Consider the following 15,698-nt stretch of genomic DNA (forward strand, 5'->3'; position numbering starts at 1 on the left):
AGGAGGAGAGGTCAATAAGTGCTCATTTATATGTTATAACTTAAAATGAGATGTTTACAGTATGTGTGGTGTTCATGACTCCCCACTTCATCCAACATTTATGATTAACTGATTCACCACAGGGCCCTGACAAGTCTGAGAGGGTGCCGGCCGTCCACAGCAAGCCCTGGACCCCCAGGGACAGAGCAGCCACAAAGAAAGGAACTTGGAAAAGGACAGGAGGGACAAAGTCTGCAGTGATGTCGTGACTCGAAAAGCAGGGCCCTGCCTTGGATGGCAGAAGCAGGCATGACGAGGGCCACCAGGCCATGTCTGAACCCCAACCCACCCTCTCTCCTCCTCCGGGGCCTGGCAGTACCCAAGCTGAAGCTGGAATGGGTTAGGTCCGAATCAGCCCCTCATAACCAGGTCACGAGTGGGGTATGTTTATTTCTGAGCCCTTTATCTGTTCAGCTGGGGGCTCCTTGTCACCCAGGCTAGGGCTGGCTGAGGAAGGCCAAGGAAAGGTCACCTTGACCTGCAGGAAGGCACTGAGACAACCCTACCCTTTCCCTTTCATTTAATACCTTATTTTCTTTTATATAAAAGAGAAAAGGGAGGTATTAGAACATAGCCATTAAGAGCTCAGGCTTTGGAGGCTACATGGTCCCAGTTCTAATCCCCTCTCCTGCATGTAATCACTTAATAATCACTTCATGAGGCAAGTGCTTAACTTCTGTGCACCTCTATTTCTCATCTGAAAGATCCCACTGACCCAGTGTTGTTTCAAGGATTTAAGGAGATATTGGGGGCGAGGGGCAAAGAGCTTATCTTGGTGCCTGGCAGAGAGTAAGGCAATCAATAGTAGCTATTATTATAAAATCATTGGGAAATCCATAAAAATATAAAAGCACAAAGAATAAAATTAAAGTTACCTGTGAACCCACCACTCAATGCAGTGAGAGTTAATATTATCAATTCTTTTCCTCCTCCTGCATTCTGTACACATACAAGTTAATTTTTATTTACACAAATGTCACTTCCTGCCTTTTCCACTTAACATTATATTGTGTGTACATTCCCATGGCTGTGATTGTTCTCCCAAAGTGTGATTTTACGGCTATGTTTCCACCAGAATGGCTGTTGCCAATTTTTTATTGTATTTCAATAATGTACAATGAACATCCTGATATATACATGTTTTTAGTCATGTCTCTGATTATTTCTGGCTCAAAAGGCATGAACAATAGAGTTCTTGACACCTACATACAAATCACTTTGCCAAAACATGAGATTGGGCCTGGCAGGGTAACCCAGTTGGTTAGAGCATCATCCAGATGCACCAAGGTTGTGGGTTCAATCCCTGGTCAAGGCACATACAAGTGTCAACCACTGAATGCATAAATGTATGCAACAACAAATCAATGTCTCTCTCTCTCTCTCTCTCTCTCTCTCTCTCTCTCTCTCAAATCAATAAATAAAATTTAAAAGAAAAGAGAAAAATTAGGTTGGTGACCACCCTGAATGTGAGTGCCAATCCCCCCCCCACCTCACCCATCCATGTGCCTTTTTTTCCTCATTATTGCCCATCTGTAATGCAAAAATTAATCAAGACACATTTGCAAACTTAAAAGCCCTGTAAGGAACAAACCATGCAAGTCTGAAATGTCTCCACCTTCCAGTGTCTGTGCTGTGGCCCTGACACCCAAAACATGGCTCCTCAGGTGCCCCAGGGCTTCCCTGATGGTCCCCTCCATACACCAATGCTTCCCTGAGGCCACACACATCGGTGAACAGTGTTTACACCTGGGTATGAGATGATAGGAAGAAATCTCACTTCCTCTGTAATGTGTGGATTTTTTGCCATAATGCATTTTCGGGGGTCAGGGGGGCGGAGGGGAATAGCTGCATCTAGAATGTGGGATGAGGACAGTCTCCAGCTTCTCTCTGCTGTGAGCTCATGATGATGCCCTGACCATGTCCACGCTGCAGCTGCCCCTGGCTCCTATCAGCAGGCGGGAGGCAGGCTGGGCGTGTCGTCCTGCCCCTGACCACACACCCCATTAGCCACCAGGCTCAGTCTGCTCGTGTCCCTTCAGAGCCAGCCTCCACCGCCCTCCTGAGCCCACACCCACAGATACTTACAGCCGCTCCAGCTCCTTCATGTCGTCCAAAGCCCCCCGTTCCACCACTCCAATCTGGTTCTCCATCAGCTGCCTGAGGAAGCGAAGAGACAAAGACAGCTACAGCATGTTGGACAAGGACTCCTGGAAACAGCTGGCACAAGGGAGTGAGACAGGAGCTGTGCCTGAAACGTGTGCCGACCTGAGTCCAGCCTGAGCCCACAAAATTTCCTCACAACGTTGCCAATTCCCAGCAGGGACTCCTCAGCACACCCAGCCTCAACCGCAAGATGCGCTTCCAGCCCCAGCCCCATGCTGATCCCTGCATGGCAGAAGGCCACAGAACACCAGAGCACCAGGTCATTGCTCCAAGGCATGCTCGGGAAGCCGGACCCAAGGCAGCAGGCAGCAGGGGCTGCTCTGGGCTGCAGGTGCATGTGCCCTCCTTTGGCCCAGAGGGTGAGTTTCCAAGGGGCAGAATGGACAGAATGGGCCAGTAGCAGGGGGAGGGGATCCGGTGCCAATTGGGCAAAGCCCACACATGCAGCACATTCTGCAGTTGGCAGACGACACCCCCTCCGCCTGCACCCCAACTCTGCCTGGCCCATCTGCTGCCAGCTGAGCCACCTGGCTCCATGGGGCTCTGCACCTCCTCATTGCCAATGTGCCATGCAGCCCAGAGCGTCCAGCTGGCGGACAGCAGTTTTTGCCAACAGATCGCCTGTTGCATGGTAATTTTTGAGGTTGTCAAACATGTTTTTCTCCCTACACGTTCCCTTCTCCACTCTCCAGCGGGTGGCTTATGTGCTCCCACATGCACGGCAGATGAGGTTTGAGACAGGGCAGAGGGCAGAAACGACCACCACCCACTTCTTTTTCTCCTCTGGTTTCCAGAGCCTATGCTACTGAGGAGCTCCCAGTGTAGACCTGGGTGGGGAAGAAGGGCACAGACCAGAAGGAAGGGGAGCTTCCTCAGGCTCAAAAGAGATTTCTGGAGCCTGGGATGGGGTCAGAGATCAGTGGCGATAGCTATGACCCCAGAGAGGATCAGCCACAAGATCCCCAGTTACTCCAAAGACCCTCAGAAATGAATGCAAAGCAAGTAGTTCTGACAGAACTGAGGCCCCAGGGCCCTTGCACTTCCCTGGGAATAAGGGACGAGGGGTTCTATGACTGTCTGATGTTCAGTGCATCAGGATGTATGCCTGGCAGGCTGCCTCCGCATCGAGATCAGCAAAGAAGGAGAGATGAAGGGATCAACACCCTCCCGGCTCCTCACCCCTGCCCAGCATGACAGAGGAGGTGCTGCTGATGGCCCCTTTCCCAATAGCGTCGTGCCCACTGCCTCCAATACCTGCTGCTGCCAAGCAACCCAGGGAAATCGACTCTACCCTCAAGTGCTCCCAATCACCTGCCCTCTCAAGCCAGGGGCAGCCCCTTGCTGGGGAGTTTTCTGGGCCACAGGTTCAAGGGAACTATGGAGACTGTTACAGGCTGAAGTGCCCCCGCTCTTCCCCCCTCTTCCCAGTTATTAATGCATTGAAGCCCTAACCCCGATGTAACTGTATTGGAGAGAGGGCCCTTAGGGAAGTCACTGAGGTTAAATGAGGTTATAAGGATGGGGCCCTCATCTGCTAGGACTGGTGTCCTTATAAGAAGAGACACCAGAGCTCTCTCTGTGCACACCCAGAGGACAGGCCACCTGAGGACACAGCGAGCGGCTGGCCGGGAAGAGAGGCCCCACCACAAACCAGCCCTGACGGCACCTTGATCTTAGATTCCTTGCCTCCAGGCCTGTGAGAAAATAAATTTCTGTTGTTGATGCCACCCCATCTGTAGCATGTTGTTAGAGCAGCCTGAACAAAGACAGAGACCTAAAGATTCCGCACGGTCCCTCGGTCTTCCCTCACCCCAGGAGACAACCGGTGGACAAGACAGCCCCATCTGCCCAGCCCAGGTCCCGCCAGGCAGCCACCACTGGGGCCTATGCCATCACCCAATTTTTCAGCCATGCTGGAGGCAGTGGCTGCTCCGGGTCAGGACTCACCATCACTTCCACCCTACCACCCTCAGGGTGTCCCAAGACGGACTCCACGTGGAGGAGCCCAGCCTGCCTACAACCCTACAGCCCTACTACCCACAGCCAGGGCTCTGCCTAGGGCACACAGGCCACTGCCGAGGGAGGGGGCAGGGAGAGGTGACAAGCAGGAGCAGATCCCATACTCACAGCACCCGCAGCTGCTTGAGCCCTGCAAAGTCGTTCTTATGGATCCGGGTGATGTTGTTGCCATTGAGTTCCCTGGTGGAGGAGAGGAGAGAAGGAAATGGTGAGCTGTGCAGGGTGGGTCCCCAGGCCGGGGGCTCAGCTCCAGGCTCCTTCGCTCCCCGGCTCAAGCCTGACATCTGACCAGTAGGGTGGGTGCTCCCAGCCACGCCTGGGACCCTCAGGTCTATGTGGAGGCCCAACAAGCTGGGGGCTGTTGGCAGCAGATGTCCAACCAGCAGGAACGCACAAGGCTCCCTGCTGGGAGTTCTGCTAAACCCAACACGGAGCTTTGCCCCTGAATGAACTCAGTCTAGTTGAAGAGATGAGACATTAACACACGAAAGAATTGGAAAAGTAGCCAATTAGAAGCTGTTTAGGTGGAATCTTTACTGAACGCCAGTTTCCTGTCTATGAAATGGGGATAATAACTGTCTCTCATAGGGTTTACATGAGGCATAAGTAGGTAAAGAGTACGGCCTGTGGTTTAAAAGGACCCCCTTGGGGACATGGTTTTTGGCATCTGGTGGCACTGGCTCCTGTGAGCTGTCCGTATTCTGAACAGGAGAGAGTAGAGTGGGCCGTGCCATTCAGTGGAAACTGAGGAAGTGGGACTCAAGCTGAGACGGACAGGACAAGGCAGATCTGCAGGGCAGGAGGGTCTGAGCGGACATCCAAAGAGGGAGAACACCCTGCAGATCCACGGGGTGGGGGAGGGGACAGGGTGAGAGTCGGAGCCGAGGGAAGCAGAGTTGGGGGAACGTGGGTCCAGGCCACAGAGGGTCGGAGAAAGCAGAGGAGAGACAGGGAGCCAGTGAGGTCTCTGAGCAGGAGCCTGCCCTGAGGTCAGCCCCAAGAGGAGGGTGGGGGCAGCGGGAGGCCTGGAGGGCAGGGCTGAAGAAGGGAGGGATCCCACGCTCTGATCCTAGGGCCGGGCCTGCAAAAGTGGTGGCTCCTGCCCTCACACCACCCCGGCCTCTGGCCCCTGCGTTCCTCCCTGGCCCTCCCCTGTCACATCTTGGGCACCTTGGACCTAGAGCCCACGTTAGAGGCTGTCTGGCCCCACCTCCCCAGCCAGCCTCCGAGGGAAGCCCCCCAGCACACCTCAGAACGACAGGCCCTGCAGGAGTCAGGCGCTCCGCTCCCCAGAAAGTTCTTCCCAAGCCACACACCAGCAGAACCTCCCTCGGGCCTCGCACCAAACCTAGCTGTCACCTCCGCATCTAACCCGTCTGTAAGGCTCCAAGTTCACGGCCACCACGTTCCCTCCTTTCTCACCTCTGTCACAGTCACCACGTGCTTGGCAATAACTTGTCACACCCCATGTTCCCCTGCAGCTCAGTCTCGTCACTTACCAACTGTGGCCAACCCGAGCCCGAGCTGCCGTGAAGAACAGCAAGTTCTCTTCCCTGAAAGCGTTCGGAAGTGTGTTTGGACTAGATGATGCTCTAGAATCGTACCCACTAAGAACAACGTGTGATTAGTTTCCACACACTCCTCACGCCGGGCTGGAAAGAGTTATCGTGCCCATCTTGCAGAGGAGGGAAGAGTGGCTCAAACAAACGAGGTGCCTCCCCCAAGTCTCCAGCTGGTAAATGACAGAGCAGGGGCCTGAGCTGGGCCATCTGATCCCAGAGCCCAGGCTTCTACCAGGCCAGGCTGCCTCCTGAGCTGACAAGCCAATAATTCATTCAGCTCATTACAACTCTCTCTGCCCTTCCCCTGCGCCTGGCTCTTGATCTTGGGGAGCAGCTGGAAAAACTCATTCCCTGCTCCCGGTCTCCTTTCTAACAGGGTCTCTCAGAGGGGCTGGCGGCCTCTCCAAGGTAACGAGGCCGTTGGTGGGAGCCCCAGCCGGAGCCACTTCCCGCCCTAAATGCCGAGAGCGTGCCTCTCCCTGTGAGACGGGCTCTTTTCAATGTAAAGGTCTTTCTTTATTGAACCAGATATTCTTCCCCAAAACAGCCAGCCCCGAGCCTCACTTATGCTGCACCCCAATCTCTCCTTCCGCAACATGCCCGGGCCATCTTACTGAAATTCTCATCCCCAAACCCAAAACCACAAGGAATTTTTGGTTGTTTTAATTTTTTGATTATAAAGATATGTCAGCATTGATTCTAAGAGCAAAACGTTGAGCTTAAATGGACATCGACAGAGCGATGCTTAGCTGGCTTTCAGCACAGCCATGAAACCAAACTCTATGCAGCCATTTCAAACGGTACCGATCAGTTCGTATCGACGGGGAAAGCTGTCCAGGACATAGTACGTCAGTGGTTCTCAACCTTCCTAATGCCATGACCCTTTAATACAGTTCCTCATGTTGTGGTGACCCCCAACCATAAAATTATTTTCGTTGCTACTTCATAACTGTAATGTTGCTACTGTTATGAACCGTAATGTAAATATCTGATATGCAGGATGGTCTTAGGCGACCCCTGTGAAAGGGTCGTTCGACCGCCAAAGGGGTCATGACCCACAGGTTGAGAACCGCTGCTCTAAACGGAATTACTCAGTCAAAAGTCATGAAAAAGCTGGTGAGTTTTACAATCATTCATTCCTTTTCATGGCAGCCATGGTTTGTAAAGCACTTGACTACAATAATTATTCATTTTACAGACGGCAAAACTGAGGCAGAGACAAACGCTTAGGCTTGTCTGAACAAGGCAGGACCCAATGTGGAACTCAGGAAACTGAGGATGAGACAGACTCCCACCAGTGGCGGGGTGGGCTGGAGGGCTCTCGTTCACATGCCTCTCCTCGGACCCTTCTGCACCGGGGCCCACTGTGCAGACGGCAGGAGAAATTCCTTAGCCCACCATCAGCTGGCTCCAGCCCCTCCTCACTTCCTACACCCCACTCCACCCCTAGGTAAGGGAAGACCTGGGCCAGGCAGGCAGGAGAGGCCAATGTGCGACAGCAGAGCAAACTCAGCCTCCCCCCATCAGCCTTGCTCTCGAACCCCGGGGCTCAGTGCCTCCTCTCAGGGAAAAGCCCTTGAGAAGGCAACCTTCGAGGCTCATCAGACTCCCAGGTCTGGAGGCTGCTGCTTAGGGAGGCATTATCACCACTCGGGCTGAGAAAATGACCTCCAGCGGCTGGCCGGCCCCCTCCCCCTCCGCAGGGCAGGGCGGCCCACCAGGATCAAGTTTCCAACCTGGGCCAACCACTTCCCCTCCACCCTCAGCAGAGGCTGCAGAATGAGGCAAGGAGGTCATTTTTCTCCAACACCTGATTCCTCCAACAGGTGCTGCTTGTGTGTTGCCATGGAGATGCGCCTCCGCAGGAAGCTGCCTAGGAAAAATGCGAGAAGCTGCTGTGACCTTAAGACAGAGCAACCAAGTCAGGTGGGCCCTCTGGGGCACGTCCCGGCCTCGTGGCTCAGGAAGCACCCTGGATCCTGAGCTTCCTGCCACCACTTCTTACTGAGCCCCTGTGTGTGCAGGCCATGAGCCTAATGCCAAGCCTGCTTCGCCTCACTGCACCCTCCCTGCGAGGTGAGTCATGGTCTCTCCATCCTGCTGACGAGGAAACTAAGGCTCAGACTGATGAGGTCATTTTCCCAGTGCCACACAGCTAGTAAGTGGTGGAGCCGGATCAAAACCAGGCCAGTGTGATTCCCTGTTCGTTCCCGACCTCACGATGCCTCACGCTGATGGGCTCTGTCCGCCCACCTCTCCCCGAGTGCTCATGCCTTGATGGAGCTGAGAAGCCACGTGTGTGCTGTGGACAGGGAACACCGGGCCCTCTAGTGACACTGTCTGCTCTGCCTGGCGGTGCTGCTCAGTTGGTTGGAGCATCACTCTGTGCACCAGAAGGTCACAGTGGTTCTCAACCTTCTGGCCCTTTAAATACAGTTCCTCATGTCGTGACCCAACCATAACATTATTTTCGTTGCTACTTCATAACTGTAATGTTGCTACTGTTATGAATCGTAATGTAAATATCTGATATGCAGGATGGCCTTAGGCGACCCCTGTGAAAGGGTCGCTTCACCGCCAAAGGGGTCGCGACCCACAGGTTGAGAACCGCTGGTCTAGGGTTCAATTTCCAGCTGGGGCATGTGCAAGAGGCCACCGATCCATGTGTCTCTCTCACATTGATGTTTCTCTCTCTCTCTCTCTCTCTCTCTCTCTCTCAAATCAATAAAACAAATAAAAATTTTTAAATAGTATACTCATATGTAAAACACTTCAAAAGGCGCAGGGTGGCTATCTACCCCGCCTAAGCAGCAAGACCAGGGGAGTGTCCCAGCCGCTGAGCAAAGTGCATTCTTAGTGGCTAAAAGCTTGGGCTTTGGCGCTAAACAGTCCAGCCTCACATTCCTGCTCCACATTCCTGGCTCTGTGCTTAGGCAAGGAGCTTCACTTCTCCGAGCCTCAGTTTCTAGATTCGTAAAATGGGGACAATAATAGTACCCACCTGCTTGAGATGTGGTGAAGTTTAAATTACTTAATATTTCTTCTTTTTTAAAAAAAATTTGATTTTTAGAGAGAGGAAGGGAAAGGGAGAGAGAGAAACATTGATGTGAGAGCACAACATCCATCGGCTGCCTCCTGCATGTCCCCCAGCGGAGATCCAGACCACAACCCGGGCATGTGCCCTGACCAGGAATCAAGCCAGCAACCTTTTGGTGCAAGGACTGATGCCCAACCAACTGAGCTACCCTGGCCAGGATGGATGACTTAATATTTCTAAAACACCGAGAGCAGGGCTCCTGTATCAGCATCACCTGCTGCAATAGTCTTTACTGCTAGTGTTGCTGTTGCTGCTGCTGTTGTTATCCTCAAGGACTATGGCTGCGCCAGGCAGGTGGTGCCCCAGGCACAGCTCTTGCTGGTGCTGGATGGGCAGGGCCATGCTGATTAGGGAGGAGCCGGCTACTCAGGCCCTGCAGGCCCCAGGAGGGCAAGGCCCAGGGAAGACGCCCCGAGATGGTTGTCTCCCTTCCCAAAGTGATGGGTCTGCACCCATTCTTGTCCCCCAGGAGGAAGTACACTGGGGTGGCAGATGGCCCCGATTTCCATCCGTTCCTGTGTGGCCCAAACCTGAAAGGGAAACCTCGGTGGTAAAAGATTTGGGAGAAAATCCTCCGAAGCAAAGTTACGGAAGAAAAAACAAAAACACACAGGATTTCTTGAATCCTCTCAGGAAGCAAGAATCTGATCCCCAGCATCTGGGTGTTTATGATAAACCAAGAGAAACCCTCGGATTTCCTAGAACCGCAGGAATAAACACCGTGGCCCCTGGCGGGGAGATCTGGGGCCCCACACGCCTCATGGGCATTTCCTGCCCTGGAGTTCCAGCCATTCCTGGTGGTGTTTCACTGAGGGGCCAGAACACCCCACAGCAGCCCAGGCCTCCAACGGGAGGCTCCGTCCCCTTCCAATCCCATCCTGCCGAGTCTCCAAAATATAAACATGAGGCTCTGCCTGTGACTGAGCCAGGCCTCTGGGCTGGGAGACTGTCCTTCGAAATCTTAGCCGGGCCAAATCCACGGCACCGAGCATGTGCAGTCAGACCAGAGACCTGAGGGAAGGAAGACTTTCCCTCTGCAGCTAGGCCCACAGAGGAGGCCGGACACCCCGACCTCCAGGCTAGCCGCTGTGTGCCGACGCCTGTCATGTACCTGGAGCCCCTGCCCGGGCTCCCCACAATCCCACTGGCTCCCCTCCAATCTGTTCTCCAAGCCACAGCCAGAGAGATCTTTTCAAGATGCAAATCTGATCATGTCACTCCCCACTTAAGCCCTTCAATGAATCCCCATTGCGCTTGGAATCAAGACAAAAATCTTAACGTGAACAACAAGGCCTGGTGGTCTGCCCTGCGCGGAGTTCTGATGTGCTCCCCCTGGAGCAGAGCCTCTGAACTCCCCATTCCCTCAGCTTGGGACGCTCCCTCCTTCCTCTTCGCCTACCTCACTCCAGCCTGTCCTTCCACTTGGTCAGACCTGCTGTCCCAGGCCCACGGCGCATCCCAACCCCTCCTCTGTGGCGCAAATCGGGGGCATTTTTATTTGAATGGTGCCTCAGCCCCTGAATGAGGTTAGGCGCTCCATGAGGACAGACTGTCCGCTTGTTTTTCATCATGTGCCCCCAGGGCCTAACACAGCACCTGGCCCCTGGAAGAAGGTTCTTAAATGCATGATAAATTTCCATTAAAACTGGCAGATTCCAAATAGCATTGCGCCGAGTATGTTTTCCATGCTTCCCTGCTCCCCCGCTTAAAAACAAAAAAAAAACTAAGTGAGAAATGTTCTCCCCAAACAGACATCAGCCAATAAAAGCTCCTCACACAGAGGACTCCGCTGTGTTACTAACAACCTCCAGGGCCCACAGGTTAAAAAGCTGATTACTTCTCTGAGCGCCTTTCACAGGAAGATGCCAGCCCTGGGCTGCAGCTGCTCTGCTCCTCCACTTCCTTCTGCCCCAGGGCCCTCGCCCGTGCTGCTCCCTCAGCCCAGCACAGCCTGGAACAGCCCAGAACACCCGGCTCCTCCTCACCTGCCCAGCAACACACACACCTGGCTCACTGCTAACATCCTTCAGGCCTCCATTTAAATGCCCCTCCTCTAAGCAGCCCGGGGAGGGGGGGTGCCCCATTGCAATTTGGAGACGTGAGGACTCAATATGAGGTCCTTTGTTAAAGGCCCGTCTCCCTGCCAGGCTGTGAGGGGACAGGGCTCATCTGTTTTGCTCACTGCTGTACGCCCAGCACCTGCGAGGCTGCCTGGCACACAGTAGGTGTTCACTATATATAGTGAAAATGGGCTGAGTGAGCAATTCTGCCCACCGCACCCGGCTTCTGTGGGCACAGGGTGTCTGAGGCCTGACACATGCTCCAGTCAGCCGGCTGAGCCCTCCCCACAGTCTTCAGGCCCCAGCAAGTCATGACCCGGAGGCTCCGCCAACCCCCTAGCAGGGCCCACAGGCCCAGCACCAACCCCGTTGCTAGGGCAGTCCTAAACCTAGTGAGAGTCAAAAGGCCGATGGCTGAGCAATCAGGGGACCACACAGGGCAGATCTGCTACCCGCCTAGCTCCTGGGGACCTCTTGTTCGCTTGGCTTGAATAATAGTAATACCTGTACTATCACAACCAAGCCAGCTCACGGAAGCCTCATAATAGAAGCAGGTTAAACAGGCAGGACTCGAACCCTGACATATCTGATTTCAGGGCTCAGTTCTCTTTTTTCTCTCTAATATTTAATTGTGGAAAAACACACATAATAAAAATTTACTCTTTGATCATGTTTAAGTGCACAGTTCACTTAGGGTTAAGTATATTCACATTGTTGTACAACAGATCTCCAGAACTTCTTCATCTTGAAAAGCCGAAACTCTGTACCAATTAAACACTAACTCTCATCCCTCTCTTCCTCCGCCCCCGGCAACCACCGTCCCACTTTGTCTCGATGAATTAGACTCCTCCAGGTAACCCATACCTGTGGGGTCATACAGTGCTTGTCTTGTGGTGCCTGGTTTACTTCACTGAGCACAGTGTCCTCGAGGTTCACCCATGGGGTAACATGTGTCAGAATTCCCTTCCTTTTTGAGGCTAAATGATATTCCATTGTATGTGACTCTGCCTTTTGTCCATCCATCAGTGGGCCCTTGGATTGCTTCCACCCTTTCGCCATGTGAATAATGCTGCTTGAACAAGGGTGTACAAATACCTTTGAGACCTTGCTTTCAGTTCGTTTGGGTGTATACATAGAAGTGGACTTGTTGGGCCATATGGTAATTCTATGTTTAATTTTTTGAGGAATCATCATGCTGTTTTCCGTAGTGGCTCCTCCATTTTCTATTCCCACCAACAGTGCACAAGGGTTAAAATTTCTCCACATCCTCACCACCACTGGTGATTTCCTGTTTTCTTGATGGTGGTCGGCCACCTAATGGTCAGGGCCCAGCTCTTAACACCAACTCTGCGATGGATTCTGTTCTAAGGCCCAATCTGCACCCTGTCCCTTCACTACTGAGCCCCAGTTTTGCTTTTGCCAATCCCCTTCCCAGGTCTGGGGCTCACCCCAAAACCACAACCTACACAGCCAGGGCCCCCTGTTAGCCACCAGGCCTCCATGTACATGCCTGCCAAGTGCTCTCCACCCACTGCCCACCCCAAGCCCACCAATTAACTCCCTGCAACATCCCCCAATTCTGCTCACCACGCCCCTACCCCCAGGCTGGACACCCCCTCCTCACACTAACTTGGGTCCACCCCATAAACATGCACGGACAGGAATCAATTGTGGTCAAACTGCCTTTAAGCCCCAGTGCTAAGCCCTGACAGGAGTTTTGTAGGAGATGAATGAATGAAGGAAGGAAGGAAGCCAGGCCTTATTGAGATGTGTGGAACAGTAGCAAATTTAAAAACAAAATACACATATCTCTCAGAGCCTGAAGGCTCCGGGTCCCTGGCAGCCACTTACCAGCCCTCTGTGACCCAGGCAGAGAGCCCCACCTCTCTGACCCTCCTCCACATCAGCAAAGAAGGGTAAGTGATACCTTCCTCACAGGCCCGGCACGAGGAGCAAAAGGATGGACTTGGTGAAGCCTCTCGCTCTGAGCCTGGCACAAGGTAGGTGCCCTTGGGGCTCCAACACCATCACCACACTCCCTTCACGCCTCTCCACCTCAGTTCTCTGATCAGTCAAGGTCCCACCACCCCACCCACCCCCATCCCCATCCAAGGGCACTGGCTCCTCCTTCCCGTAACTGCCCCCCCACCGCCCCCATCCTGCCTCCGCCCCCAGCAGACTGCAGTCCACCTGCCCCTACTCTGCAAACAACACCCCGCCTTGGAGCTCCTGCTCTTGTTCTCTCCTGAAAACTTCCTCACCACCTACTCAACCCCCACCATCTGCCTTCCACCCTCCACTTCTCCCAGTAAACCGGCCTGCCTGGCTTTGCCGTGCCCTGATCCCAGTGCCAGAGCTCTCCTTGGCCAGACTGGCTGCTCCCCACACCGCCAGCCCTCTTCCCGTCTCCAAACACCTTCTTGGTTTGGCAGCAACTACTCTTTATCCAGGTTCAAAGCCACAGACGTTCTGCCAATGCTCCTTGTGTCACACACAGGACAGGGCGCTTCCTGCCTCCCACAGCCCGCCTGCCCGCCCACGTGGAGGAGGCCAAAGGCAGGACCTTCCAGGAAACCCCAGCACCGAGCAGTTTCTCAGCCGCGGTCTGAGCACCTCCTGCACCTGAATCACCTGAACTGCAGTCAGCAAAGGTTGCGAACGCAGCTTTTGGGGGTGGCCTGGGTCTGCCTTTTGACCGGCATCCGGGAGATTCCTCTTCCCGTGAGGTTCCTCTTCCACTGCCCTCATGGGTTTCACTGCTTCCCCAGGAGGCCCCCCCGACTGCCACTCCAGCCCGAACCCTCTCCAGAGTAACCATCCCTGGTTCCTGCCTCTGGAGCAGTGGTTCTCAACCTTCCTAATGCCGCGACCCTTTAATACAGTTCCTCATGTTGTGGTGACCCCCAACCATAAAATGATTTTCGTTGCTACTTCATAACTGTAATTTTGCTACTGTTATGAATCGTCATGTAAATATCTGATATGCAGGATGTATTTAGGCAACCCCTGTGAAAGGGTCGTTCGACCCCCATGGGGGTCACGACCCACAGGTTGAGAACCGCTGCTCTAGAGTCACGTTTTCACGTAGCTGTTTACTGGCAAAAGAGGCAGAAGCCAACCACATGGCTTCTCCAGGATCAACTTTATTCACAAGATTGTTCACCCAGGCTCAAGCCTAGGGTCCCCCATGGCCCTCCCGCGTGCTCTCTCTGCCTCGGTCCGGGCCTGCCTCCCTCCGGTCTCAGCCTCTGCAGCAGCCTCCTCATCCTCTGAGGACCAGTCCTCTCCTACTGCCGCCATAACAAATTACCACGTGCTCAGTGGCTTAAAACAGCATCAATGTCCTATCTTACAGTTCTGGAGATGAGAAGTCCCAAATCAGTCCCACCGGGTGTATTCCTTTCTCTGGGCAAGAATCATTTCCTCCCTTCCCACCTTCTAGAGGTCCCTGCACTCTCGGCTCCTGGCCCCCTTCTCTCACCCCACGCTCTTGTAGGCCACATCTCCTACCACTGACTCTGACCCTCCTGCCTCCTCCTACAGGGATCCTGTGGTTATGTTGGGCCACCTGGATAACCCAGGGTCATCGCTCACCTCAAGACCCTTAACTTGCTAATATCTGCAAAGTCCCTTTTACCCTGGAGGGCCACATAGTCACAGGTCCTGGCAGGTCCCGGGGATCGGGCCGTGAACATCGCTGGGGACCATTATTCAGCCCACCACAAGGACCATATTTTCTAAAGCAAAGATCAGAGCCATGAAAGGTCTTACCAGAAGTTTCTAGAAAAAAAAAACCTCAACCTTTTTTTAGCACTTACTATGCACCAGGTGAAGGGACACAAAGATGCATAAGGCATGATCCCTGCCCTCAGGAAACTCAAAACCCAAGGTACCCATCAAACAAGCCACCTTCTTAAAAAGGAATAAAATTCTCTTCTCTACAGAAGAATTCCAATTAATGACTGTAGAAGAAATAAGGGAAATAGAAAATCAAGATTGGATAATAATGGTTGTAGGCAAGATCCATTAATGAAAGCTAAAATTAGTAGGTAAGAATTTGAGGACAAAGTGGATCTTATATAGTCTCAAAGTATCTCCCCAAAATATTTATTAATTACAAATGGAAAGATAGTAACATTACAGTGGCGAGACCTGGCAGACACCTTCTTAACCAAGAGATCAGATTAACATCACCAGCAACGAAACATATTGATGTCATCCACCCCCGTTAGGATGTTCTGAGGGGGACACGTCGTAACCTCTGATGCATTCTTGCCAAAAATGCATAACCTCAATCCAATCATGAAATTAACACCAGACAGACCCAAACTGCGGAACCTTCTACAAAATAACTGACCACTATTTTTCAAAAATATCAAGGTCAGCCCCAGCCAGTTTGGCTCAGTGGATAGAGCATCGATCTGTGGACTGAGGGGTCCCAGGTTCGATTCCGGCCAAGGGCACATGCCCGGGTTGCAGGCTCGATCCCCAGTGTGGGATGTGCAGGAGGCAGCCGATCAATGATTCTCTCTCATCATTGATGTTTCTATCTCTCTCTTCCTCTCCCTTCCTCTCTGAAATCAATAAATATATATATATTTTTTTTAAATAAAAATATATTTTAAAAATATATATCAAGGTCATAAAAAGCAAGAAAAAACTAAGGAACTGTCACAGATTGAAGGAAACAAAGGAGAAATGACTATCAAATTCAATGGGGAATCCAGGCTTGGATCCTGGAATAGGAAAGGGACATTA

At 52.8% G+C, this 15,698-nt stretch overlaps 1 protein-coding gene across 1 annotated transcript in view; it reads right to left on the minus strand.

The window, feature by feature from the left end:
• SLIT1 (slit guidance ligand 1) overlaps window positions 1–15,698 on the minus strand; it is a 149,634-nt gene that overhangs the window by 125,274 nt on the left and 8,662 nt on the right. The window contains exons 2-3 of the mRNA XM_059660958.1: window positions 4,330–4,401; window positions 2,125–2,196 (exon numbers count right to left, since the gene is read on the minus strand). Coding sequence (XP_059516941.1) covers window positions 2,125–2,196; window positions 4,330–4,401 — 144 coding nt within the window. The remainder of the gene's footprint in view (window positions 1–2,124; window positions 2,197–4,329; window positions 4,402–15,698) is intronic.

Source organism: Myotis daubentonii, chromosome 13, assembly GCF_963259705.1.
Source record: "Myotis daubentonii chromosome 13, mMyoDau2.1, whole genome shotgun sequence".
Lineage (NCBI taxonomy): Eukaryota > Metazoa > Chordata > Mammalia > Chiroptera > Vespertilionidae > Myotis > Myotis daubentonii.